The sequence below is a fragment of the Gymnoscopelus braueri genome (genome assembly GCF_963280865.1).
Source record: "Gymnoscopelus braueri genome assembly, chromosome: 10".
In the NCBI taxonomy this organism is placed as follows: domain Eukaryota; kingdom Metazoa; phylum Chordata; class Actinopteri; order Myctophiformes; family Myctophidae; genus Gymnoscopelus; species Gymnoscopelus braueri.
The window spans coordinates 47,567,451-47,595,145 of NC_137611.1; the positions used below are offsets into that span (position 1 = coordinate 47,567,451).

A 27,695-nucleotide genomic window follows, 5' to 3' on the forward strand; every position below is an offset into this window, starting at 1 on the left:
CAGAGTTGCATTAACACAGGATTTTAACTGTATAGCTGGGGGTATTAAAGTATTAAGGTATTAAATGGGGGTCTGGGAAAGTTCTAAAGGTTGAGAATCATGGAACTAAACAATACTGGAACCTTCAATCTACACTGTAAATTCCTCAGTGCTCATTTAACTCTGAGAGTGCACAAATGGAACCAAATCCACCCGTAAATCAGTGACAGTGGTTGAAAAAGTACACAAATTCTTTACTTAAAGGGGCATACCACTCATTTTCAACATTGAACCATGTCTTTAATACACTTTTGGCTCCGCCCCCTCAGCCAAAAGTACAACCTGCGTATGTCACTGATCACATGACGTCGATCAATTATCCAGTTAGGCAACATAGAAGGGGTTGGGACTTTTTTCTTATTTCCACAAAACAGCTCTAAGGTGTATTAAAAACATAGTTCAATGTTGAAAATGAGTGGTCTTCCCCTCTAAGTAAAAGTATCAATGCTGCAATGTAGAAATACTCTGTTACGTGTTGAGTTAAAGTCCAGAGTTCAAAATGTACTTGAGTAAAAGTACAAAAGTATTGGCATAAAATGGTACTTAAAGTACCAAAAGTAAAAGTACTAAAATGTTTGAAAATAGAAGATCTACAAGCTCCCAACGAGTCGCGATGCAAAGCGTTGTGAGCTTGTAGATCGTCTATTTTCAAACGGCCTACTGTAGGCATAAAACAGAGCTAAAGTGGTTAATGTATGTTTTATAATATCATAATTTAGATCTGAAAAGTAACTAAGTTTTCAAATAATTGTTGTGGAGTAAAAGTACAATATTTGCCTCTGAGATGTAGTGGAGTGGAAGTAAAAGTATTAGAAATTGGAAATACTCAGGTAAAGTACAAATACCTAAAAATTGTACTTAAGGACAGTAGTTAAGTAAATGTACTTCACCACTGGTCCATTTGGACCGCCTGGTGGTCCCCGAACATGACACGTTGAGAAACCAGTGTCCTGACCTGAGTGGCCGGAGTGGCGCGGCCGTTCGGCTACGACGCCCTGGCACCTACGCAACGCTGCCCTCTAGCTCTGATCTGCCGCGCTGACAGCCTGCTAAGCGTCGAATTACCAACACCTGAATTACTGCCTGGCGGGCGGCCGAGAGAGAGAGAGAGAGAGAGAGAGAGAGAGAGAGAGAGAGAGAGAGAGAGAGAGAGAGAGAGAGAGAGAGAGAGAGAGAGAGAGAGAGAGAGAGAGAGAGAGAGAGAGAGAGGGAGAGAGAGAAGCCAGTGGTGGAAGAAGTTCTAAGTTCTATCAATACTGCAATGTAAAAATACTCTGTTACAGGTAAAAGTCAGGCATTCAAAATGCACTTGAGTAAAAGTACAAAAGTATTGGTATCAAAATGTACTTAAAGTATCACAAGTAAAAGCACTCATTATGCAGAAGTTCCCATAGCAGATCTACAAGCTGTGAAACGCATTTTGAGCTTGTAGATCGGCTATTTTCAAATGGCCGCAATGTAAATAGTGGTTAATGTATGTTTTGTAATAATAATCAAAATCTACAAGTAACTAAAGTTTTCAAATGAGTAAAAATGCAATAATTGAATCCTAGATGCAGTGGAGTAGAAGTGAAAGTATTGGAAATTGGAAATACTCAAGTAAAGTACAAATACCTCAAAATTGTACTCAAGTAAATGTACTTAGTTTCTTCCCACCACTGAGTACAGCGATATACGATCCGTGGTTGGGAAGCTTTGGAGCCTGGGCATCGTGATGTGTGAGGCGCGACGGACTGATGCGTTTGGCCCTCAGCCCGCTGCTGATACCAACAGCGCTATGAACAGCGGTAATGATGATAATGAAGGTTTATTTATCTCCACAATGCGTTTTATCTACCGTATGCATGTCCTGATGTCCAACAAGGCTAGAGCAAGCCAGATGGCTCAATTACATCATAGACTGGAAGGGGATCGTGTGTGTGTGTGTGTGTGTGTGTGTGTGTGTGTGTGTGTGTGTGTGTGTGTGTGTGTGTGTGTGTGTGTGTGTGTGTGTGTGTGTGTGTGTGTGTGTGCGTGCGCGTGCACGCGCGTGTGACAGTGGTGGAAGAAGTGGTTCTCAGATATTTTACTTAAGTAAAAGTGTCAATACCACATTTTTTTTACATTAGCCACTTGAGCCCTATCGTCCCTATTCTGAGGAGAACTTTAGCCAAAAATAGCAGCGCAAGGCGTTGTGAGCTTGGAGATCGGCTATTTTTGGCAAAGAGGCATATAGATGTAGAGGGGCAAAAGAGCAGACCAAGTAAAAAAAAATGTATACAATACAGAGGGGGTCCCTGCTTCATCTCTCTCACCTAGGGGGGGGGTCCTTGTCCTGAAAATGTTGATGTCCTCACAAGTATACTAATACAATATGTGTGTGTGTGTGTGTGTGTGTGTGTGTGTGTGTGTGTGTGTGTGTGTGTGTGTGTGTGTGTGTGTGTGTGTGTGTGTGTGTGTGTGTGTGTGCGTGCGTGCGTGCGTGCGTGCGTGCGTGCGTGCGTGCGTGCGTGCGTGCGTGCGTGCGTGCGTGCGTGCGTGTCTGTGCACGCGCATCTTGGGAAGCCTCCACTCGGAGAGTCTTGGGGGAGTCGGTGTTAAGTACCGGTGTTAGTTTTTTTTCTCCCACTCTGTTGTGTTGCCTCGTTTGAGCCAGACCGTGTGATAATCACGTCCAATTTTCCTCTCCTTTTGTGGCCGCGTCTGAGGAGCAGTCAGAGGCAGCGAGAGCCTCTTTAACCCATTCAGACCTGAGGCCAGTTCTAAAACAACACAGTCTCACTCCCAAGAAGGCACATATTGCCTTTTGGTCAGAACCCCAGGAAGGCACTATGTGTCGTCCAGGGGCGCCTGCGACGGCATTATGCGCCTTCCAGGGTCACCCATAGACATTCATGGAATGCCTACAGTATGGACTGTATGTCTAAAAACGCCTTCTAAATCCTGACTTAAGTTTTCAGAAAAACTTCAAATATGTATTCAAAAATTACAACAAATGTAGGCTATGTTGCTATATATTGTACATACAGTAGCAACAAGAACCCCAAAAAGGGGTTCCCGTCCTGAAAGGTATAGTTACAAATAGGGGGTTCCCGCCCAAAATGGGTTAACCCGTCCTGTCCGGGAAACGCATCGTGTGTCATTTTAGATTTCTTTGGCTATTCAAAAATAGCAGATGTAGAAGCTCATAGCCTCATTTTTTTATCATGGAAAATGTGTGCAAATCTTTGAATATACAGTATACATTTTTTTACTCACATCTTTGCTTCTGGGGGTCCCTGGAACAAAAATATGTATACAGTAGGAACATAAGAAAAGAAAAAATAAGTAAAGAAAAATACGAGTTAGGATTTAGAAGACATTTGTAGAATCCCCCAGAAGCAAAGATTTGAGTAAAACTATTTTGCTTTAAAAAAATATATATATATTCAAAGATTTTGCACACATTTTCCACGATTTTTCAAAAACAAATAGCAGATGTACAAGCTCATAGCTTGTATATCTGCTATTTTTTCAATAGCAATAGACATCTGATACGACGCGGACGCGTTCCCGGAGGGAAGGGGTTAAGCCCGTCTATTATCTGTGCTCTCAGCGCTGTAATCTGCCGGGCCGGGCTCTCCTGGCTGCCTGCATACAGGAGCATATTGTGTGCTCCGCGGTGGGAGCTCGGGCAGCGAGGCCGACCCACGTTACTGAGGTCTCCTCTGGGCCGTAGTCGTCTCTGGTTACTCCTCTCCTCTCCTCTCCTCTCCTCTCCTCTCCTCTCCTCTCCTCTCCTCTCCTCTCCTCTCCTCTCCTCTGCAGTGGTGTAAAGTAACTAAGTACTCAAGTGCTCAAGTGCTCAAGTGCTCAAGTGCTGTACTTGAGTACAATTTTGAGGTACTTTTACTTTACCGGAGTATTTCTAATTGTCTATACTTTTGCTTTTACTCCACTACATCCACTTTAGCACTAATTTATACCTAGGCTATTTTCAAACAATTTTGTACTTTTACTTTTGATACTTTAAGTACATTTTGATACCAATACTTTTGTACTTTTATAAGTACATTTAGAATTCCGGACTTTTACTTGTAACAGAGTACTTCTACATTGCAGTATTAATACTTTTACTTAAGTAAAACATTTGAGTATTTTTTCCACCACTGCCCCTCTCCTCTCCTCTCCTCTCCTCTCCTCTCCTCTCCTCTCCTCTCCTCTCCTCTCCTCTCCTCTCCTCTCCTCTCCTCTGTCTCTTCCAAGGCACACTCAGGAGTTTTATTTTACCCAGAGTGCTCTCTCGTCTCGTCTCCTCTTCTCCCCGCCTGTCTTTTTGGCTGCCAAACTGTCAGCCATTGGACAAAACAGAGACACCTCCCTACCTCTCTCTCTCTCTCTCTCTCTCTCTCTCTCTCTCTCTCTCTCTCTCTCTCTCTCTCTCTCTCTCTCTCTCTCTCTCTCTCTCTCTCTCTCTCTCTCTCTCTCAAAGTAGGCTGAGACAACAGGGATGACTGAGTTTGGCCTCAAAATCCATAAATACTGCAGCTTTTACAAAATAAGAACAGTTGTTTTTCTTTCTTTTCTTTTAATATGATTTTAAAAAATCATTCAATTGTTGAAATTTGTTGGTAAACAACACTTTGTTTTTGTGTTTCTTTAGACCATTTTGGGGTCGAGTCAACATTTACATATATCTGCGGTTTCATTGGCTGTTGTCCTCAGCCACAGATCACTGGCCATAGGTTAGAGGTTGTTAGGGGAGGAGTTAACTAGCTGTTGTTCACACCCATTACCGGACAGCCATACTTTGGCATGCTTTTTCTCAGTTTCTTCATTCCAGGTTCAACAACATTCAAATAAGCAATATCTTAAATATTATAACATGAAAATTATGATAAATATGTCTGGCATTCGTAACAAACCCAACCGCTTGAAATGTGGCTGAGAATTCAGCGAGAATTCAACAGTGGAGGATCTCATACTTCAATAGACATACATGTATGCATTATGAGTTATGATGATTTTAATAGTGGAGACACCTCCTGCTTCAATAGACATATCATGGGACATACTTTAGGAGCCATGGATTGTCTCTGCCAATATGGCGGTCGCGGTGAGCGATCCAATGAACAACAGTGGCCATTGGGGTATCTATGTGTGTATCTATGGATGTACTTCTACACTGCTGTGACTCCCTGTCTCCTCTCTGTTTTTCAAACTTATAGCCAAAAGCTGAGTTTACTCGAGCGAGTTCGCCTTCCCAACACGCGGCCCGGAGCCATCATGGCTAAAAAGCCGCCCACCGGCACCGACGCCATAGAGGAGAGTCCGTCCAAGGACCCCAAACCCACCGGCTTCAGTAACCGGGACAGGTTCAGAACCGCCTTCCGCATGAAGGCCTACACGCTGCGTCAGAGTTCTGAAGGTACACACCACACATAACAGCACAACAGAGTGTCCTTTGGTTCCAAGTCTGACCTAGAAATAGGCTCTCTGCACAGCCCCATAGACCATATTCACACGGCGGCCATGTTGGAATTTAACATTGAAAGTGCCACCCCGTTGCCGTGGCAACCGGGGTGATACTTCATTGACTTAATAGCAACATGGCCGCCGTGTGAATATGGTCTATTGGAAAGACATTGGGCCTCGTCCTAATTCCTTCACAGGTGTTACCTATGATACTAATGAAGGCTCTGTTCCATTCTGGTCAAACAGAGGTCAGGGTGCTGATATTGTGCATGTTGACTCACTGGAAACACTCTGCTAGACCGGTGGGTCTCAAAGTGTGGTCCAGGGTCCCTCATGGTTTCAAATGGCCCCTTGCGGGTGTGTAACTGTGAGAGTGTTCAAATGGAACCATTTGTACACTCAGAGTTATGGGGGTCCTTGAAATCAAAAAGTTTGAGAACCATTGTGCTACACTAAATGGAACAGAGCCTTCATTAGTATCATTGGTAACACCTGTTAAGGATAACATCAATATTAACTATTTCAATGTCATGGCATTTTCTTTCTTTTAAACATTGAAAAAATGAGTTTCCATTGTGATACAGATGTATACTGTATAGTATAATGTTAGTTCCATTGATCCAAGCCGTAGCACAGTTGGAATGATTGATCATTAAAATAAACATGCTCTGAAAATGCACGGCGCCACCCATCTGACCACTTAACGCGGCAGCCGATAGATAGGCTGGTCAGATGGGTGGGCCGCAAGATTTTCACGTGGGCCCTTATTCCAGAAAAGGTTGACAGCCACTGGATTAATACACATCTGTGGTAGCCTACTGCTCAACCTAACAGTATGCTAACAGCTTTTAACGACATGTCTTAACCATATTATTAACCCATTCAATCCGTGAACGCATCTACAAATGTCTTCTAAATCCTTACAGTTTTCTGAAAACAGTATGTTACTATATCAGTGGTGTCAAGGACTCCCAAAATGATATGTATTTGGTCGCGGACCCCCATCTCAAAATATTTTGTTCCAGGGACCCCCAGAAGCAAAGATTTGAGTTACAAATGTTCGCTTTCAAAAAATAAATATATTCAAAGACTTGCAAGATTTTTCAAAAATAGCAGATCTACAATCTTGTAATAGCCAAAGTATAAAATAATGGCTATCTAAAATGACGTTCCCGGATTGAATGGGTTAACCTATTATTGACACTATTAGCAGGGTTCCAATAGTAACTAGAACAGAGGGCTGGGGAAATGTTTTAACCCCTTAAGCATTTTGTGCATTTTGTCTACAGCCCTGCATTACTTATGTGTACCACAAATAGTGAAAATAACCGATCTACAAGCTCACAACGGGTTGCATCAGGATGAATTGGGAGCTTGGGAGTGTTGTACCCTGATAAGCATCTGGAATGTAGGAGTTGAGGCATTACATTTTGTTTGATGCGGTCCACAGATACATATTGTGAAAATAGCCGATCTACAAGCTCACAACGCCTCGCTTTGGGAGGCGTTGTGAGCTTTTAGATGAGCTATTTTCAAAATGTTTGCCTCTTATATTATTTGACAATTTGGCCAATGTTTGACCAGTTTTTTATAGTAGACTAGTTTGTTTATTACTTTTTCCCCTTCTTTTTGGAGGTATTACAAAGGTCTTAAAAGTCCTTTGTGGTTGAGAACCACAGTTGTAGACATAATTTATTTTATTTTATATATATTTTTTTTTTACAACTTCTGCCAAACTTCCTACAGATGCTGGAAGCCTTCCAGACACAGCCTTAGAGGAGAGGGGTTTCCCAGCAGACATTCTGATGGAGGACATGATTCCTACCCTGAAGCTGGTCATAAGAGCAGTCAGGTCAGTCACACACACACACACACACACACACACACACACACACACACACACACACACACACACACACACACACACACACACACACACACACACACACACACACACACACACACACTGCCTTGGTCTACTTACTGTCAAGCCACACACCTCTTCCACAATACTTTAGTCTGTAACTAACCTGTCATCTGTTTGTCATTTCCATTCATGAAAATATATGTTAAAATATAATTGAAATATAATGAATTCCCTATACTGTATGCTTCAACTAATTTAGTTGACAGTAGGACTTATTTACACAACTTCAAAGACAAAACATAACTGATAGGGAGGCGTTTTAGACAGACAGACAGACAGACAGACAGACAGACAGACAGACAGACAGACAGACAGACAGCTACCACCTCGGCAGAGAGGGAAGGAATTAAATAACAAGCTTTAAGGAAACTTGCTGAAGGGAACTTTGAGTAGTAGTTTGTGAGTGGTGGACGAACGGGGAACATTACTCATCCACTGGCCCCGCCCACATCTTCTCAGCTGGTACACCAGGGATTTGAACCGGGGACCTTTCTGCTGCAAAAACCCTGCAGCCTTTGGCATTAAGACACGTACTTGGAAAATCTTTAAGATTATTTTAGATTATTTTTTGTATTCCCCCTTAGCCATTTAACTATCCAGGGAAGGGTTTAGACAGTGGTGGAAAGTAACTAAGTACATTTACTTAAGTACATTTACATCATTAAGTACATTTACAATGCGTCGCATTGTGAGCTTGTAGATTTGCTATTTTCAAGATTTTTATACATTTGAAAACTTGATATTTTGCATAATGAGTACTTTTACTTTTGGCACTTAAAGTACATTTTGATGCCAATACTTTTGTACTTTTACTCAAGTACATTTTGAATTCCGGACTTTACTTGTAAGAGAGTACTTCTACATTGCAGTATTGATACTTTGACTTAAGTAAAACATTTGAGTACATACATTTGTTCACCTGCACCCAATGCACACTTCTCCCAGCATGCACTTGGGGAGAGGAAGGCAGTGACCGTCCCTGAACCGTGAAGATAACTTGTCGACTTGTTTGTTTTTTCCAACGGCAAATCGATAAAACACAATCGATACGCGGCCGCCACAGATTCTGCCAATCTTAGGAACAAACCAATTAGTAGTTGTTGCTATTTATTACTGCAAAAATCAATAAGTGGATAGAAAGCTAGTGTCCCACTTGCAATGAAAGCACCAGCGTTACTGGAGTACACAAAAAAACTAAGGTATTATTTAGGCATTTATCAAACGCTCTCATCCAGAGCGACTTACAAGTGTGAAATCAGAGGTATGCACCCTAGTCAGCTAATGACTGTACATTTACATATGTAAGCTACAAAGAAAAACAATTAAGTGACTAAAAAAAACTAGGATACCACGAAAAAGTCTCCGGGTAGCTCAGTTGGTAGAGCTCTCACCTATGGGCCGCAAGGTCATGAGTTTGATCCCAGGCACAAGCTTTTCTGTAGATCTTTGAATAGCCAAAGAAGTCCTTGAAATTCAAACGGTCGAGGATCACAGAACCAAATCCCATTCCGAAAAAAAAAAAAATCCAAATAATAAAAAAAAAAACACGCGAACAAGACAACACAGTTCTCTGACTCAACCCCAACAGATTATCAGGTAAAGCTATAGGGCCACACCTGAGACATAAAGGCGGAACCCAATCCAGCGTGAAGAGAGGACCTGAGGAGATGAGTGATCAACCCTGTGAAAGAGGTTCGCTTCCTTCTAGGGCCATTATCTGGGCTCTGAATAGGCGTCTGAATGGGAATCTCAGCAGCTCTGTAGGCTTTCGTTTCAGCGTGTCTGGCGGGATGAAGCCTCTAGCTCATGTGTCTCTGTGTTGACAGCCACAGAGAAGAGGGCTTGGAGCTCCCCTAAGCTTGATCCCGTTAGAAAGCACTGATCTGGTGGTCCCATTGATTGTTTTGGTTTTGAAGTCACTTTTTTCGCTCCTGCTTTGCGGTGGTGTAAAGTAACTGAGTACATTTTCTCAAGTACAATTTTGAGTTACTTTGAATTTACTGAAGTGTTTCCAATTGTCAATACTTCTACTTCCACTCCAGTACATCTTAGAGGCAAATATTGTACTTTTACTCCTCTACAATTATTAGAAAACTTTAGTTACTAGTTGCTTTGCAGATATCAATTATTATATTATAAAACACACATTAACCACTTTAGCCCTATTTTATACCTAGGCTATTTGAAAATAGCCGATCTACAAGCTCACAACGTGTCGCATCGCAACACGTTGTGAGCTTGTAGATCTGCTACTTTCAAACATTTTAGTACTTTTACTTTTGGTACTTTAAGTATATTTTGATGCCAATACTTTTGTACTTTTACTCAAGTAACAGTTTGAACACAGGCCTTTTACTTGTAACAGTAGTATTTCTACATTGTGGTATTGCTACTTTTACTTAAAGGGATAGTTCACCCAAAAAATGAATTATTTTCAATCGATTACACACCCCATGAAGCCCCTTGAATTCATTTTGTTTTTGTCTCATTCCTAAGTCAATAATTTGATGACCGATGGAAAGATGTTAATATCTCCGGTAGGAGACTCAAAGTGTCAACTTTGAGTCTCCTACCGGAGATATTAACATTACTGGAGGTCATCAAAATTATTGGCTCAGGAATGCGACAACAACAAAAAAATCTCCATGGGGTTCGTAATTGATAGAAAAAAAGTCATGTTGGGGGTGAACTATCCCTTCAAGTAAAATATCTGAGTACTTCTTACACCACTGATGCTTTCTTCTATACCCATTCAGCTTCACGGCTACCCTACGGCTAAACTATCCTTTCTGTCAAAAATCTAATGAAATCTCTCTTCAACAATTTCCCCGGCTTTTCTGATGCTAATAAAAAGTCAGCCTTTAATGTTCTCCATAGTCTCTCCAGACATACATGTTGCTCACCCACATATTCAAAATGTTCTAAAACAAGAAAGATTGTTGCACACCTATTGTACGAGGTGACAGGTGCATAAGGGAAATGCACATAGGCCAGTCAGTGTATATAACAATAATTTGAAGACAGTTGCCCTCATTTATCAACGCGGCGCAGACCAAATAATGGGCGTACGGCGAGATCACCGCAACTTTCGGCATTTATCAATATATCCTGACGTTAGCTTCATCCTACCGTACGCTGAGATCTCACGTCTGGTCGAGACCAGTTGTTGACGTTGGCTGCGCCCGTTTATTCCATTCTAGACCTGCGGAGCAGCATTGTCTGACTGTCTGACAGGCATCTGGACACATAATGCACTCCTAAATGTAGGCTATATATATGATATATCACACTAATAAATAATCCCTGTGAAAATATAACATTTTATAAAGTAATTTAAACAAACTGCTTTAACAGTCATTCGGTTAAGCTTGCAGATCTGGCTGCATTGGCTATTTGAAAATAGCAGATCTACAAGCTCACAACAGGTCACATCGCGATTTGTTGTGAGCTTGTAGATCTGCTATTTTCAAAATATACGAGCGCTTCTGCGAGAGCATTTTCGGGAGCCCCGACCATCTTTTCATGGACAGTGAGGTCTACTAATAGTCCTTGGGCCAGACCAGATATCGGTACCACTAAGTCGGCAAAACCTTACCTATACTAAATTGTTTTTTGGGCCAATATAAGTAAATACAAATATGATAGCCTTTCCATTGGAGCAGCTTTTTATATTTTTTGACGTTTTGTTATTTTTCTCTATAGGCGGATTTTCAAAACAACATATTAAAAGTTATATAACACACTTTTTGGACATCACACTGCTCCTTTATTTTACAAATAAAACAAACCTGTGTCCAATTAAAGTAGTTGATGAAGTGGGTGTGGCCTATTATTTGGTGGTGGAGCAGTTTTTTCAGGAATCAAAGCTGAAGGGGACAGCTGTCACAGCTGACTGGTAAGAACAATCCAAATCCACAATCCGTAAGACCTATTCTGAACCTCAAGGGTTTGAACAGATTTCTGAAGGTCTTCAACTTTCGAATGCTCACAACGGCGACGTTGTTGCAAACGATACGTCATGGAGATTGGTGGACGAGTATAGACCTCAAGGATGCCTATTTTAGTACACACAGTGCTCCCCTTTGGCATGTCACTGAGCCCCCGGGTGTTCGTGAAATGCACAGAGGCGGCGATAGCTCCGCTGCGTCAGCAGGGTCTGCGTCTGGCGACGTACATAGACGATTGGCTGCTGGCAGCGGAGTCGAGGGAAGAGGTAGCGCGGCACACGGAGATGGCCATTGCGCACCTGCAGTCCCTGGGGTTCACAATCAACGCTCAGAAGAGCGTTTTGATTCCATCCCAACAAGCCACCTTCGTGGGGATATCCTTGGATTCCACCACGATGATGGCGCGCCTGTCCCAGGACAGGATAACGAGCTTCTTGGCATGTGTGCGCTCCATGCGCCTAGGGCGCAAAGTCACGTACAGGACATGCATGCAAGCTACGGGTCTCATGGCCTCGGCCATACACCTGATCCAGCTGGGCAGATTCTACATGAGACCTTTCCAGAGATGGATGTGGTCTCTGAGGATACCGCACTCCATGGGCTCTCGGAAAGTGGTAGTGTCACCACGCTGTGTTTTGTCACTCCAACCGTGGACACAGGTGACCTTCTTGTCCGAAGGGGTCAAGATAGGCGCTGTAGTGTCCTGGAAGGTGATAACCACGGACGCCAGCCTCTCAGGTTGGGGGGCTGTCCACGAAGGCTACTCAGCCCGGGGGTTGTGGGACTCCTCCCAGAGCTCGAGTGGCCGAGCCGTCTACTTTTTGCCTTTCCACCCCTGGGTCTGATCCGTCCAACGTTGGAGAGGATCAGGACCCGGGGTGGGATGGTTCTGCTGGTAGCACCAGCATGGGGCACGTGGAGGACGGAGATCTTTCCCCTCCTCTACGACGAGCCGTGGCCTCTCCCCCTGCTCAGAGACCTTCTGAGGCAAGGCGGGGACGAGGTTTGGCACGAGAACCCCCAGGCTCTGGATCTGTGGGTTTACCCCGTGAAAGGTCGAGTCTAAACTCGCAAGGCCTGCCCCCTGCTGTGGTGGCCACTATACAGGGGGCTAGGGTAGATTCTACCAGACGTCAGTACGACGTTAGGTGGAATATGTTTGAGACCTGGTGCCTGGAGCAATCACCTCCGGTGGTGGCTTTTCAGGGCCCTGTGAGAAGCATTCTGATCTACCTGCAGGACAGATTGGATAATGATTTGGCTTTCTCCACCATCAAGGTGTACCTGGCTGCCATCACCGCCTGCCACGATGGGTTCGATGGCCAGACGGTGGGCAAGCACTCGCTGGTGCGACGGTTTATGGCCGGCGCCAAGCGTGCTAGGCCAGTGAACAGACCTTTGTTCCCTAAGTGGGACCTGACTGTGGTGCTGGATGCACTGTGTCGGCCCCCCTTTGAGCCTCTTGAAACGTTAGATCTGAAGATCGTGAGTTTCAAGACAGTGCTTCTGGTGGCCCTTTGCACGGCGAAACGCGTCAGTGACATGCAAGCGCTCTCTGTGAGCGAGGACTGCATGTGGTTTTCAGACGACGGCAAGAGGGTTTTGCTGAAACCCAACTTGACGTTTGTGTCTAAGACCGGCGCGGTTGCCCAGGCCCCAGTAGAACTGGGGGCCTTCCATCCTCCACCGTTCATTTCGGCGGAGGACAGACGGTTGCACTGTCTCTGTCCAGTGAGGGCCTTAAGGCTCTACTGTCAGACGACGGCGGCCAATCGTGAGTCATCTCAGCTTTTCGTCTCCTTTGGCCGGGGTCAGAGGAAGGCGGTGGCTAGACCGACTCTGTCCAGATGGATCGTGGAGGCGATTCGGTTGGCATATGTGAGTAGTGGTGCCGCTGTCCTGTTGGGACTGAGGGCCCACTGTACTCGGAGTGTAGCTGCATCTTGGGCCCTTTACAAAGGGGTGTCAATGCAGGAGATATGCTCTGCCGCTGACTGGTCGTCACCTTTGACCTTTGCATCTTTCTACAGCCTGGACGTGGCAGCATCTGAGATGGCGCGCACGATCCTGGGTGTAGGAGCTGGCTCAAGCTAGGTGAACACATGCCCTTAGGCATGTGTTCACCTAGCTTGAGCCAGCTCCTGGTTTCTTCCTACTTGTGGGCAGCAGCCGGATCAGGCCAGGAAATGCAAGACATGCCTGGGGGCATGTTCTCTCTCTCTGCCTGGCTGGCCCCTCAAGCCCTCTCTGGACCTGCTAGGCAGGGTCCGGGAGGAGGAGGCCTTGGTTTCTCTGTCACGAGCCGGTCAGACCAGGGTCTGTCTGGGCTGGTGACTAGGGACAGGACTTATGTCTGTCAAGGTCTTACCATAAATCATTTTGCTTCCTGACCCACAGGGTCTGGGTTGCCTGGGGGCCATGGTCCTGCCGAGGGCAGGACCTGCGGCCTTGGGCAAGCATTTGGGTAGGGTTGGTTAAACATGGGCTCCCCCGGGGGACGTTTATGTGTCCCATAGTAAGTACCTTACGAAGCTATGCTATAATAACCCTAGGTTACGTATGTAACCCAGGTTTTATTAATAGCGTAAGTAAGGTACTTACGTTTTTAACCCCCTCTGTGCGCAGTGTGGCGTGCAGAGTGGAAGGTTTCAGAGGGCGAGTCCATGTGACGCAATGGTATTTATACCCCCACCGGTCGCCGGTGTTTTGCGTCACACGACCCTATCCAATAGGAATTGGAATTCGGGAGTCCAGTGTGTGCTCTGTGTGATCGCCAGGGGGCGATGATATCCAAAACCTAGGGTTACGACACCAAAACCAACTTTCTAGGTTGAATGGTAATTGAGATATAGCTCCTGGCAACCATCTTGGATGCCATCTTGAAAATTATGCCTTTCTGCTAAGTATATTTTCCTGGATATTTGGGATGTTCTCAAGCATGCCTAAAGGTACCAGAATCAATTGAAAACCCTTTTGTATCAATGTTTAGGGAGGTTTAGTGGTACTCTTTCTTATATGCCTAGTGACCGGTCTATTTCTCATAAAAAGTGCTTGTTTAAGATAAGGCTGAAAATGACCACCTCAGAATGAAATACTATGGGTAAATTATACATTTCCTGAATCCTTAGGGTCATGTCAGTATTCCAGTTGTTGTGTTTTGTGTCTCTGATGTTTCTTGATGCCACAGAACTAAAAGAAAATATATGGTTTAGGCGGAAATTGTGAAAAAAAAAAAGGTTATTAAAGGTTTGAAGAGCTCCAGTGACCACTGTACTTATCATACATAGTCACCAAAGGGCTTGAATGAAAGCTCAAAGTGTCCCCTTAAAAATGATACCAAACATAAAATATAAAACATTGTAATATGCCCTGAACGTGAGCCAATACCAAGATATGCACATGTGTCTAAAATGCCATTTTTCAATGGGGGGTGGTAACTTTAGCAGCTGATAACCCCAATTTAGCTGGGCCTCAGGAAGGTCTATCATACAAAAATAATATCTAGGGATGTATAGGAATAAAAAAATCCCAACTAGAATTTGCCATCCCAGGTGGTACCGATATGTGAGATTTTGGGGTTTGGCCCAAGGACTATAACTTACAGTAGCTTGTCCTATGTTATGGAGTTATGTCATAGAGAGTTATCTAGGCTACACAACCTGGCTGGGTTAAGGATATAAACCCGACGAATGAATCTCTTATTAACGTGGCAGCTCGGGATCACCGCCCGCCCAAGTCTCACGGGGAATATCCTACATGACTGCTTGCGCACTGCTCGGTATGGGTTAAATAAATTAATATACAAACGTATTCCATTCATGCCGATGTGATTGGTATCATAATATGTCATTCATGTAGGCTACAAGCCTACGTGACAAAGATTGTACCGCTACGTGTGTGTGTGTGTGTGTGTGTGTGTGTGTGTGTGTGTGTGTGTGTGTGTGTGTGTGTGTGTGTGTGTGTGTGTGTGTGTGTGTGTGTGTGTGTGTGTGTGTGTGTGTGTGTGTGTGTGTGGCGAGAGAGAGAGAGAGAGAGGCGTGTGCGTGTGTGGCGAGGCGAGCGGGGGAAACTCTTTCTTATTGGCTTTCCATGCTTTATTTGGTCGTATTCTGGTTCTCCATGTCGTAAAATCAGGGCGTTTCAAGAATATTTAAGCGGTGTTATTTAAATGACGCTCGGTTTCAGCCGTGACATTTATCAAGGCTGCGACCCAATGTACGCTAGGATTGCCTGTATAGGATTCATTGATAAATGTGACTTCGACGTTGGTGTACGGCCAAATATATGGAAAAATATATGCCGGTTTATACGCTCCGTTGATAAATGAGGGCCAGTGTGCCTCACAGCTACGCCTAACCGCCGATCCGACCGATATGCCCATATATGGACGTATCAGAGCCACCCAATAGTTCATCATCATCATCATCATCATCATCATCATCATCATCATCATCATCATCAGCATCATCATCATCATCATCATCATCATCATCATCATCATCATCATGTTTTGGATGAATCAAAACGACACATCTAATACACAGTTTCAGTTGTGTCTGACATCAGTGCAAATTACAAAATCTCCATATTATGTGCATTTGGTTTATGTTGTGTATGTTCAACATCAGTTCATGTTAATCTCCGTATATGTCCATTTGACGCTTGACGGTAGGATTTCACGTCATCTAGGGATTGACCACGTTAGATCGTCACGGGTACTCGATAGGTAGAGTGTGCGACCTCATGCATTCCATATTTGGACATAATGCTCAATTCAGAACTCCATATTTGGTCATGGTTGACGTGGAGCTCCTTATATGGATCCTTATATGATTTGTTTGAGTCTGAGGTCATGATGACACAGTTTGTTTGTTTATGTCTGAGTCATAGTGAACTCTGGTTATGTCTGAGTCATAGTGAACTCTATATATGGTTATGTCTGAGTCATAGTGAACTCTATATATAGTTATGTCTGAGTCATAGTGAACTCTATATATGGTTATGTCTGAGTCATAGTGAACTATATATGGTTATGTCGGAGTTATAGTGAACTCTATATATGGTTATGTCTGAGTCATAGTGAACTCTATATATAGTTATGTCTGAGTCATAGTGAACTCTATATATGGTTATGTCTGAGTCATAGTGAACTCTATATATGGTTATGTCTGAGTCATAGTGAACTCTTTATATGGTTATGTCTGAGTCATAGTGAACTCTATATATAGTTATGTCTGAGTCATAGTGAACTCTATATATGGTTATGTCTGAGTCATAGTGAACTCTATATATGGTTATGTCTGAGTCATAGTGAACTCTTTATATGGTTATGTCTGAGTCATATTGAACTCTATATATGGTTATGTCTGAGTCATAGTGAACTCTATATATGGTTATGTCTGAGTCATAGTGAACTCTATATATGGTTATGTCTGAGTCATAGTGAACTCTATATATGGTTATGTCTGAGTCATAGTGAACTCTATGGTTATGTCTGAGTCATAGTGAACTCAATATATGGTTATGTCTGAGTCATAGTGAACTCTATATATGGTTATGTCTGAGTCATAGTGAACTCTATATATGGTTATGTCTGAGTCATAGTGAACTCTATATATGGTTATGTCTGAGTCATAGTGAACTCTTTATATGGTTATGTCTGGAGCATTGACTCCATATGTGGGCATGGCTGACACGAAACTACATATATAGGCATAAAACGGACACAGACCGACAGATAAAGAGATTTCCATTTATGGGCATAAAAGGGACACAGACCAACAGACGGGTACAACGGGTACAATGGGTATCGCATAAACAAAGGGGATGCATTCCCAATGGGCATCGTTCTCTGCTTAGCCTCACTGCCGTACATAATGATGAAATGGAAGGGAAAAAAATCTTGTTTTTCTTTTTCTTTTATTTAATTGTTTTTCCCCACAATCTTTGTAACCCTTTTTTTGGGTGGGAAATGGGAACATTAATGTGTAGAACTTCTGCTGACCACCAGATGGGACACTTTCCTAACATCCCGTGTGGTTTGGCACCACGTGGTCAGTATGTCCGAAATGAAAGATACTCTGGTGTACAGGTGCATCTAAAAAAATAAATAATAATAATAATAATCTTCCTGAACGTGTGTCCTCCTCCAGGATCATGACGTTCCTGCTGAATAAGAAGCGTTTCAAGGAGACCCTGAGGCCTTACGATGTCAAGGACGTCATCGAGCAGTACTCTGCTGGACACCTGGACATGCTCTGTCGGATCAAGTACCTCCAGACCAGGTAGCTGTCTTCTTAGCGGTTATCGCATCTGCTACTTTCGCCATCAAGCAAATCATTGAGAAGTGTGCATTTACTTTTATATCAACAAATCAATGTAAGTATTTTATACTCTCAAACTTTTTCATATTTATAAAAAGTTATAACAACAAACTTTTTCATGTCAAGGACCCCCAAATGGATGTGTATTTGGCCTTAGACCCCCATCTGAAAATATTTAGTGTCAGGGGCCCCCAGAAGGGAAGATTTGCATTAGAAAAAATCTTAATACATTCAAGATTAAAAATAAAAAATAATAAATAGCAGATGTACAAGCTCGCTGCGTGGCACGAAGTGACACGCTGTGAGCTTGGATATCTGCTATTTTTGAATAGCCAACTTATGAAACATGGATAAAGTGGTTAAAATGATTGTGATGCTGTATTAACACTTTTGTTAGGGACCCCCCTGGGGGTCCTCTGATCTACAGCAGTGGTTCTTCTTTGAGAACCACTCTGTCATACATCAGTGTCGTGCAAAATTAGCAACGTTCTACACAAACTTATGGTTCTGTTTGTTGATTTGTTGATGTGTTTGTGTCTTTACAGGATAGATATGATCCTGGCCCCGGGGCCTCCTCTGACCCCCAAAAACAAGAAAACACAGAAACCACCTTTCCCCTATCCAGCCAATCAGTCACCCAGGTATGATCACGCAATCACTCAATTACAATCAATCAATCAATCAATCAATCAATCAATCAATCAACCAACCAACCAACCAATCAGCCAACCAATCAATCAATCAATCAATCAATCAATCAATCAATCAATACCAGCAGCAACACAATAAGGCATACATAAAGGGATAGTTCACCCCCAAAATGACTTTTTTTCCTATCGATTAGTCACCCCATGCATGGAGACTTGAATTCATTGATATTTTTTAGTTTTAGTCACATTCCTAAGCCAATAATTTGATAACCTGCCTACCGGTCCGCTGGTCATCAAATTATTGGCTTAGGAATGTGACAAAAACCCAAAACTATCCATGAATTCAACTCTCCATGGGGTGACTAATCAATAGGAAAAAAAATATTTTGGGTGAACTATCCCTTTAACACATTAACCGCCAAGAACGTAGTCCTACGGTCCGTTAAATCCAACTGTTAAGCGCCGAGACCGTAGCCTAAAAATTTACGGGTGCACTTTCGGAATTTTTTTTATCCACTTCCGTTTCCGGTTTGATGACCGGAAACAGAATTATTTGGGATCCGGTTTTGACGATCACGTCCGCCCTCGTTCTACAGACGAAACTGAAACTCAATTCTCTTCCTGTAGTTTTTTCTCCTCGCATATCACTGTTTAACGTAATCCGCTCTAACTCAAACATGGATGCCCTGTTTGACACGTGGTATTCACTGGGAGATACAGTGAGATGTCGCGGAAGTAAACAGACCGTGTACGGCTCAATCTTAAGGATTTTAACAAGATCTATGGCGACATGAAAAAAACTAAAAAACAACAATAACACCTTGGCACTGGTGAGTACATTATGAGATTAACCTCTGGCGGTCGATGTGTTAAGGCAAAAAAATAATTCTTGAATGAATGAATGAGTGTGCTCTACGCAGTCTTAACTCCACATTGCTTGTGTGTTGCAGGAACGAGTCTGATCTAGCCAAAGCCCCCGTGCCAGACAATGAAGACCAAAGCATGATGGGGCGATTTGTCCGAGTGGAGAGCAAGGTGCGTGACTGTCATTGAACAACTGGGCAGTATTACGGGTCCATTGGGTTCCATTTGTACACTCTCAGAGTTAAATACACACATAGGATTTTGCTGGTTCCCATATATTTTTTTAAAAGGGTATCAAAAGAGTGTCCATGGCCTAATGCATATCAAACTGGGGGTCCTTGAAATGTAAAATGTTGAGAACCAGTTCTTTAGTATATCTCTGCTGTCCGGCAGAAACCAGCTAACTCCAAAATGTAAATTTTTCAGGAAATGAAAGAAAGTGGAGTTAGGAGGTTTTGTTCATCATTGATAAGAACTGCTAAATGGACCTCCAAGCTCACAATGAGGTTGGAGGTCAAAAGGGGGTGGAGCCTGGAGTCAGCAAAACCAGCTAACTCCGGTGGAGTTTAGCTGGTTTAGCAGAAAGTTTGAGGATCCAATGGAGTTAGCTGGTTTTGTCAGAAGTGCTTTTTAATGCTTTTCATTGGTTCAATTTTTTTTTACCAACACACAGACGTAAAGGGTGTTCAATGACCCTGATTTATGGAAAACAATGCAAAAGCGTCAAAATTGACTATTTTCTGCCGGACCTATTTAAAAATAAAAATTCAGAGAACCGGCAGGGGCGGGCAGTGACACGCATGTATCCGAATAAGGCAACCTATTTTGGGCATGGCCATCTCAAAAGTCCCGTTGCGTCACATTAGTCGCGGAGGTGGTAAAAATGCACTGCAATTGGCTGAAGGGGAAAAACGATCATTGGCTGAAGGGGTCAGTCAACGGTATTAATCCCGCCCAACTCCAGCCCACAGCCAATATTACAGAATGGGCGATCAGGCCAGACTCACTCCTGGAATCAAATGGAAATGAGATTTCCGGAGGGAGGGTTTACCAGGCTAAACCTTTACTGCATCAGGGCCCGCTTGACAATCTTGAAACCGTTCGCGGCCCACCCATATGGCTGCTTAACATCGGCTGCCGTGTTAAGGGGTCAGATGGGTGGGCTGTGTGCATTTTCAGAGCACGATTATTTTAGTGATCAATCAATCGATTGTGTTCTGGCTTCCGTATTGCAATTCGGCCAAGCCCAGAAATACCTGTATGTGTGTCTCAAAGAATGAGTGGGGCTTAACCCTTTCTTGTCCTCTTCAGGTAGAAGACATGGAGAAGAAGTTGGACTTCCTGGTTGACATGCACATCCAGCACACCGAGCACCTGCAGGTCGACTCCGCTGGCACCGCCCGCATGACCCTTGAACCCTGCGACCCCATGGCGCCCGTCGGCGGGGAGATCAGACGAGCATGGTTCCTCAACTACGCCGAGATGTTCCCACACAGCATGTCCTACCAGGTTAGATGCAGTTAGAGGCAGTTACTGAGTACATTTACTCAAGTACTGTACTTAAGTACACTTTTGAGGTACTTTTACTTTACTGGGGTATTTCCAATTGTCAATACTTTTACTTCTACTCCACTACGTTTCAGAGGCAAATATTGTAGCCTACTTTTACTCCACTACAATTATTTGAAACCTTTACTATTTACTTTGCAGATATAAATGATTACATTATAAAACATACATTAACCACTTTAGCCCTATTTTATACCTAGGCTATTTGAAAATAGTCGATCTACAAGCTCACAACGCGTCACATCGCAACACGTTGTGAGCTTGTAGATTGGCTATTTTGAAACATTTTACCATATATACCATAGTTCACTATGACTCAGACAACCATATAGTTCACTATGACTTAGACATAACCATATTCGTTGCTGTCCAGCAGAGACCAGCTAACTCGCTTTTGCATTTTTTTCCATAAAACAGGGTCATTGAACACCCATTTACGTCTGTGTGTTGATAAAAAAAATTTTGAACCACTGAAAAGTATTAAAAAGCGCTTCTGACTAAACCAGCTAACTCCATTGGATCCTCAAACTTTCTGCTAAACCAGCTAAGTTCACCAAAGGGGGGTGGAGTTAGCTGATTTAGCTGACTCCAGGCTCCACCCCCTTTTGATCTCCAACCTCATTTGAGCTTGGAGGTCCATTCAGCTGTTCTTATCAATGATGAACAAAACCTCCTAACTCAATTTTTTTGTTGTTTTTGTCATTTCCTGAAAAATGAACATTTTGGAGTTAGCTGGTTGCTGCCGGACAGCAGAGATATAGAGTTCACTATGACTCAGACATAACCATATATAGAGTTCACTATGACTCAGACATAACCATATACTGTATAGAGTTCACTATGACTCAGACATAACCATATATAGAGCTCCCATTGCAGCAGCTACACCCAAATATGGCATGTGTGTCATGGTGACTGTGACACATGTCACTATGACTCAGACATAACCATATAAAGAGTTCATTATGGCTCATACATAACCATAAGTAGAATTCACTATTCACACACCCGGGGATGGAATGTGGACCCAAAATGCAGAAAACAGCCACAGGAAACACGGAATGAACTTAAATAATCTTTACTTAAGAAACTCAGGTAGGCCTACACCTCACAGGGAAAACGTCAAAACATAGAAATACTCTTCAAAACAGAAACCCGGGCAGGAACTGTAGCACAGGGCAGCAAACGATACAGAAGACATACAGAAACCAGCCAGAACAGGGGCAGATCGTGACAATAACCCTGTCAAATGCACATAAAGGAGATCAACATGCACTGATGTCATGTCAAATGCACATATATGGAGATTGTCATTACAACATAAATCTAAATTATGAGCATACATGGAGATTTGATTTTCAACATGCACGGATATCAGACACAACAGAAACTGTGTTAAATGCACATCAGATAATGTCGTTTTTGATTCATCCCCCAAAAATATATGATAATGATGATGCACGATACCGATGTGTTTATGTGTCGCCTGGGCGCCTCTGATACGCCCATAGCCCATAGAAATAGCAGATGTACAAGCTTTTAAATCAGCTATAAAAAAAAATTGGGAAAAAAATGAAAATGTGTATACATTGTCACTTCTAATGCCATGGCCAATATAGGGATGCCAGTTTGAAATTGGTAAAAAAATATTTATAAGACATTATTAGGTTATTGATTATGGTTATTAGGATAATTTTTGATGATGATGATGATTATTATCATTATTCATATACTATTATTATTACCACCAGGTGCCTGTCAGCAAGGTAAACCCATATTACGGAGCAGGAGCCAGAGGGGTCACAGACGACAGAGGCGTAGGGGACCGGACCTCCATGCCACCGGACCTCCACCCCCACCACCTCCCGCCGCCACACCCGCACCCCCACCACCGGAGGCAGCCGGAGGACACGCCCAGCTACAGCGAGCGGCCCACGGTGCTGCCCATCACCTCCGTCCAGCAGGACTACCAGACGGCCTGGGGGGACGTGGCGGGGGGAAGGACCACAGGGGGCGGGGGGCGGGGGGGCGGCGGCGGCGACACGCCCCTCTCCATGCTGTCGGTGAACCACGAGGAGCTGGAGCGCTCGCTGAGCGGCTTCAGCATCTCCTCGTCCCATCGGGAGGACGAGGTGGGGGAGGCGGGGGGCGGAGGAGGCGGGAGCTCCCGCCACCCCTCCGGGGGCGGCGTGACGCGGGACGAGGGCAGCTGGACGCGGGACAGGGGGGGCCGGGGGGGCAGCGGCAGCCGACCCAGCTACCTGGCGGAGGGCGAGACCGACACCGACACGGACCCGTTCACGCCGAGCGGCGGCGCGGGGGGAGGAGGAGGAGGGGTCGGGGGGGTCATGCCCCTCTCGTCCACGGGGGAGGGCTTCGGCGAGGATGCCGCGTGGGACACGCCGCCCTGAACGCCCCGTGCCCCCCCCCCCTTTCCTCCCACTTCCGCCGCCCCCCCCCCCCCCCCCCCCCCCACAAAATTCTGTTTTCTCGCTTAACCACTTGAACTCTAGCATCCCTATTTGTCAAGAAATATCAGATCTACAAGCTCGCGACGCATCGTGCTGCGACGCGTTGTGAGCTTGTTTGTTTCGTGCAATTAATGCGGATTCATTTAAACCGCCGTTTATGACATGAGTACATCCACGATGGAGTGGTGTAATTATTTTTCAAAAAGGTATTTTGGATGCGAAAATATTCACAGACACATTTTTCAGGTTGTTTATCCGTCACGATTTTTGGTGTGGAGAGCGCACTGAGTACAGAGGGAACTCATGTCCAGTTTACTGTCGTATGGAGGGTTTAAGTGGTTAACCCGCGGAAAATCCCCCCTTTTTAACAGCAAAAAAAATAAATCTGAGACTCTTAAATCCAGCCATGCCTCGAAGCCCAGTTTCAACCTGGGGTCAAGAGCACGCCTGTGGACTGGGGATGACGTGCCTCCAAGTAATCCTGGGTGCCATTCCAACAAAGAGGCCCTTTGTGGGGAGAGACACTAGAGCCAGAATCCCAATACTCAAATTTCTGCCTCCTCCGTCCTTCCGTCCTCCATGGCATGGTGGTGCCACGGTGAAATTAGTGACCTGTTAAAATATGTGACCATCTTTTTTTGTGGACTTCACATAACTCACATTGAGGTCTTGCAATACGTGGTCTGAATACAATACAACCAACTCTGGTAATACACAAACAGCAGTGGTTTGGCGTTCAGAGTCAGACATTGACGTTCATGTGAAGGACACAACCGGGTCACATATTTCGTCAGGACACCAATTTCACCTCCACACCGCCAAGGACAGAGGACGGAAGCGGTGACGAAGCAGAAATGCGTGGGATCTGGCTTATGAGGCGTCTACACTAAGTGGGCCTTTGACGTTCGCTTCCCACCGCCCGACGGGCGTGCGTGCGAACCGAACCGGAGTGGAGACAGCACGCCTTCACACACAACAGACCAGTTTGTATAATAGGACTCATCTGTACAGCGCACTCTAATGCAAAACATTAGCTTGAAAAGAGCAACAACAACAACAAAAGAAATAGTGTAAAACTTTATTCTACATAATATACACCCGAAAGCTTTATCGCTGCAAAGCAAAAACCCGCACTGCATGTCGAACGCATGCGATTTTTAGTGTAGACACTGCGAAAGGCGAGGTCAAGAGGAAAACAAGAAGAAAGAGATACGTATAATTGCTATGCCTTTTTTTTTTAACACTTTCTTTTTTGATACAACTTGGTTGACATTGTTCATGTGCCGTCATTCTACTTGCATGGTCTCTGCATGAGGAGGCATCGTTGTGGTGGTTTCCCAACTTGGGGGTCCGCCCCCCCCTCCCCCCCCCCCCGGTGTGTGTGGAGGGGGTAAGGGGGACGCCAAAGTGCTTGAGACCGTGTCTGTTTGGAGCTGTTTTGGAAAATGTTAAAACATGCTTTCATCCACTGTCTGCCTGTTCGTTCTCAATGTGATATCAGTCCAAGTTGTTGTATAAAAAAAAAAAGACATCTCAAAAATTGCAAAAAAAAAGAAGATCTGCCAGCTCACGCGTTGTGAGCTTGCAGATCTGCTAGTTTTGCTATTCATCGTACGAGTAGTATATATAGGGCTTCAGTTGAATAACATGTCTGAAAAACACAAGTGTGTTTGTGAAAGTATGGGTGGTCTAGGCTTCAGGTGTAAGGGTGGGGGGCAAACTCTAAGAAAAATGTTTGGGGACCACTGATTTGGAGGGATGTGGTGGAGGGATACTAAAGAAAAAAAGACCCCTCTGTGTAGGCATTTGCGAGTACGTGTTTGTGTGTGTGTGTGTGTGTGTGTGTGTGTGTGTGTGTGTGTGTGTGTGTGTGTGTGTGTGTGTGTGTATGTGTGTGTGTGTGTGTGTGTGTGTGTGTGTGTGTGTGTGTATGTGTGTGTGAGAGAGAAAGAGAGAGAGAAATCAGAAACCTCGTGAACAGTGAAGAGAGAAGTGTAGATTTGTGTGAGTTGTTCTCGTCGCAGACAGTCCATTCTGTGATTCCTTGACAGATCATGGTTCATGTCATTAGCATACCACACAATGCACACCACTGCACCGCCGCACAACACAACACTGCACCACACAATGCACACCACTGCACCGCCGCACAACACAACACTGCACCACACAATGCACACCACTGCACCGCCGCACAACACAACACTGCACCACACAATGCACACCACTGCACCGCACAACACAACACTGCCCCACACAATGCACACCACTGCACACCGCTTCCCAATGCACTGCACACCAACAAACCACACAGCAAACCACTGCACAGCACACAGCAGACCACTGCACCACACAACACTGCCCCACACGTCACAGCATAGCACAGCACATGCACTGCACAGTGCACACTGTGGTTCTCAACCTTTTCAGGCCGCGACCCCCCAAAATAATCATATTTGAACTGGGGACCCCCCCAAAATAATCATATTTGAACTGGGGACTCATATTTGAACTGGGGACCCCTCCCAAAATAATCATATTTGAACTGGGGACCCCCCCAAAATAATCATATATGAACTGGGGACCCCCCCCCCCAAATAATCATATTTGAACTGGGGACCCCTCCCAAAATAATCATATTTGAACTGGGGACTGCCCCAAAGTAATCATATTTGAACTGGGGACCCCCCCCAAAATAATCATATATGAACTGGGGACCCCTCCCAAAATAATCATATTTGAACTGGGGACCCCTCTCAAAATAATCATATTTGAACTGGGGACCCCCCCCCAAAATAATCATATTTGAACTGGGGACCCCCCCAAAATAATCATATTTGAACTGGGGACCGCCCCAAAATAATCATATTTGAACTGGGGACCGCCCCAAAATAATCATATTTGAACTGGGGACTTCCCATCCTGACAAGCACTTGGGAATAGTAGGAGTTGAGGCACTACATTTAGTTTGACTCATTCCACAGATAAATATCATGAAAATAGCAGATCTACAAGCTCACAACGCCTCACAAGAGTGTAGGTCGCAAGCTTTCTAGGTCGCAAGTTGATGTCCCCTTTTTTTGGTTCCTACATTTAAAAACAACATTTCAAAACTTTCTTATATTATTTGACAATTTAGCCAATGTTTGACCAGTTTTTATTGTATAGTTTGTTGATTACGTTTGATGCAGTAACAGTCTTTTTCCTTTCATATTGCCCAGCCCTATATGGAAGCCTCGTTTATAAAAGGGACAAACTAAGTAACTATTTAACTTACTAACTACTTAACTAATCAATTACTCAAATAACTAATTAACTATCAAATCCAATGGAGCAGCATCACAAATGATCCACATATCGGCCTGAACGGTTGTAGATAATTACCAAATATAACAAACCATATCAGCGTACACGGCATGTAATCAGACATACAGATGCACACTAAATGACATCAAAACATTCATGGAAACGTTCAGACATCCCAGTAATTGATCATTCATTCATTCATTCATTCATTCATTCACTCATTCAGTGTGCCTGCAAAGCATAACCAAGCCACGCAACTAGTTCACACAACCACACTATTAATGCCACTTTTATTTGTAATCATCTGTCTTGTGTCCCTGTTTTTTGAACCAGCACAATGTTTTGCTATTGTAAATGATTACGTCAAGTTGGACAGTGCTTTTGCTATGGCGGTAGGTGCAGATTTATTCATTTATTTTCCACACACAGCCGTGTAATCTGAAACGCCAGAGCGCATCCGGGGTGTTCTCTGGTTATACGCAATTGAAGGATTTCTAGGTCTGTCATTATCCACTACATTTCTGTACTTTCATAATCTTTCAAAGGCTGAAATATTACAGGGGCAACCTACTACACAAGGATCTTGTTCAAATTGGTTTCTACTTACTGTAGGAACACTGGTTTTCCATACTGCACTAAGAAGCCTTATTCTTTACTCTGACGCCTATTTTGGGCCTATATGGACATTCACGTCAGATCCTGTTGAACTAGTAATCAATCAGTCGATTAAAATATACCAGGAATATTTTTGTGTTATGTTATTCAGATTTAGCACAGCGTTAGAAGCATTGATGTGCCTCGATCCCCGGTCATCTGGGAGGGTTTTAACGATCTCTGCCATACAACGTAGAGAATGCCTAAAGCATGTGTCCCTTTAAGGTGGCCCAGACCTCAGGTTGAGAACCTCTGCTCTGGGAAAAGTGTGTGACACGATGAGGAAAATCCCTTTAATTTGACAATCAGCGGTTTGCTATTGTCCCACTAATGAGCCATTGATGTCCAAACTGCCTACAGCTCTGATGTTGGTGATATAAACATCTTCTGTTGCATTCCTGATCCAATATCCCAATATTTACTGAATTGATTGTAAATAGGAGGCCATGGCAAAACAAATGTATTTAGAAATAATGTATTAAAAAAAAAAAACGATGGAGCTTGCACAAAAA

The 27,695-nt window shown here is 43.9% G+C and overlaps 1 protein-coding gene across 1 annotated transcript in view; it reads left to right on the forward strand.

The window, feature by feature from the left end:
• The window catches only part of LOC308093644 (potassium voltage-gated channel subfamily KQT member 3-like), a gene marked incomplete at both ends in the record, with an annotated part of 34,503 nt that extends 11,340 nt beyond the window's left edge, over positions 1-23,163 (forward strand). The window contains 10 exons of the mRNA XM_080439975.1: positions 5,226-5,425; positions 7,219-7,324; positions 8,988-9,091; positions 9,226-9,266; positions 12,553-12,701; positions 17,499-17,630; positions 18,215-18,310; positions 19,270-19,354; positions 20,495-20,692; positions 22,504-23,163. Coding sequence (XP_080296101.1) covers positions 5,226-5,425; positions 7,219-7,324; positions 8,988-9,091; positions 9,226-9,266; positions 12,553-12,701; positions 17,499-17,630; positions 18,215-18,310; positions 19,270-19,354; positions 20,495-20,692; positions 22,504-23,163 — 1,771 coding nt within the window. The remainder of the gene's footprint in view (positions 1-5,225; positions 5,426-7,218; positions 7,325-8,987; positions 9,092-9,225; positions 9,267-12,552; positions 12,702-17,498; positions 17,631-18,214; positions 18,311-19,269; positions 19,355-20,494; positions 20,693-22,503) is intronic.
• Positions 23,164-27,695: the final 4,532 nt, after the last annotated feature.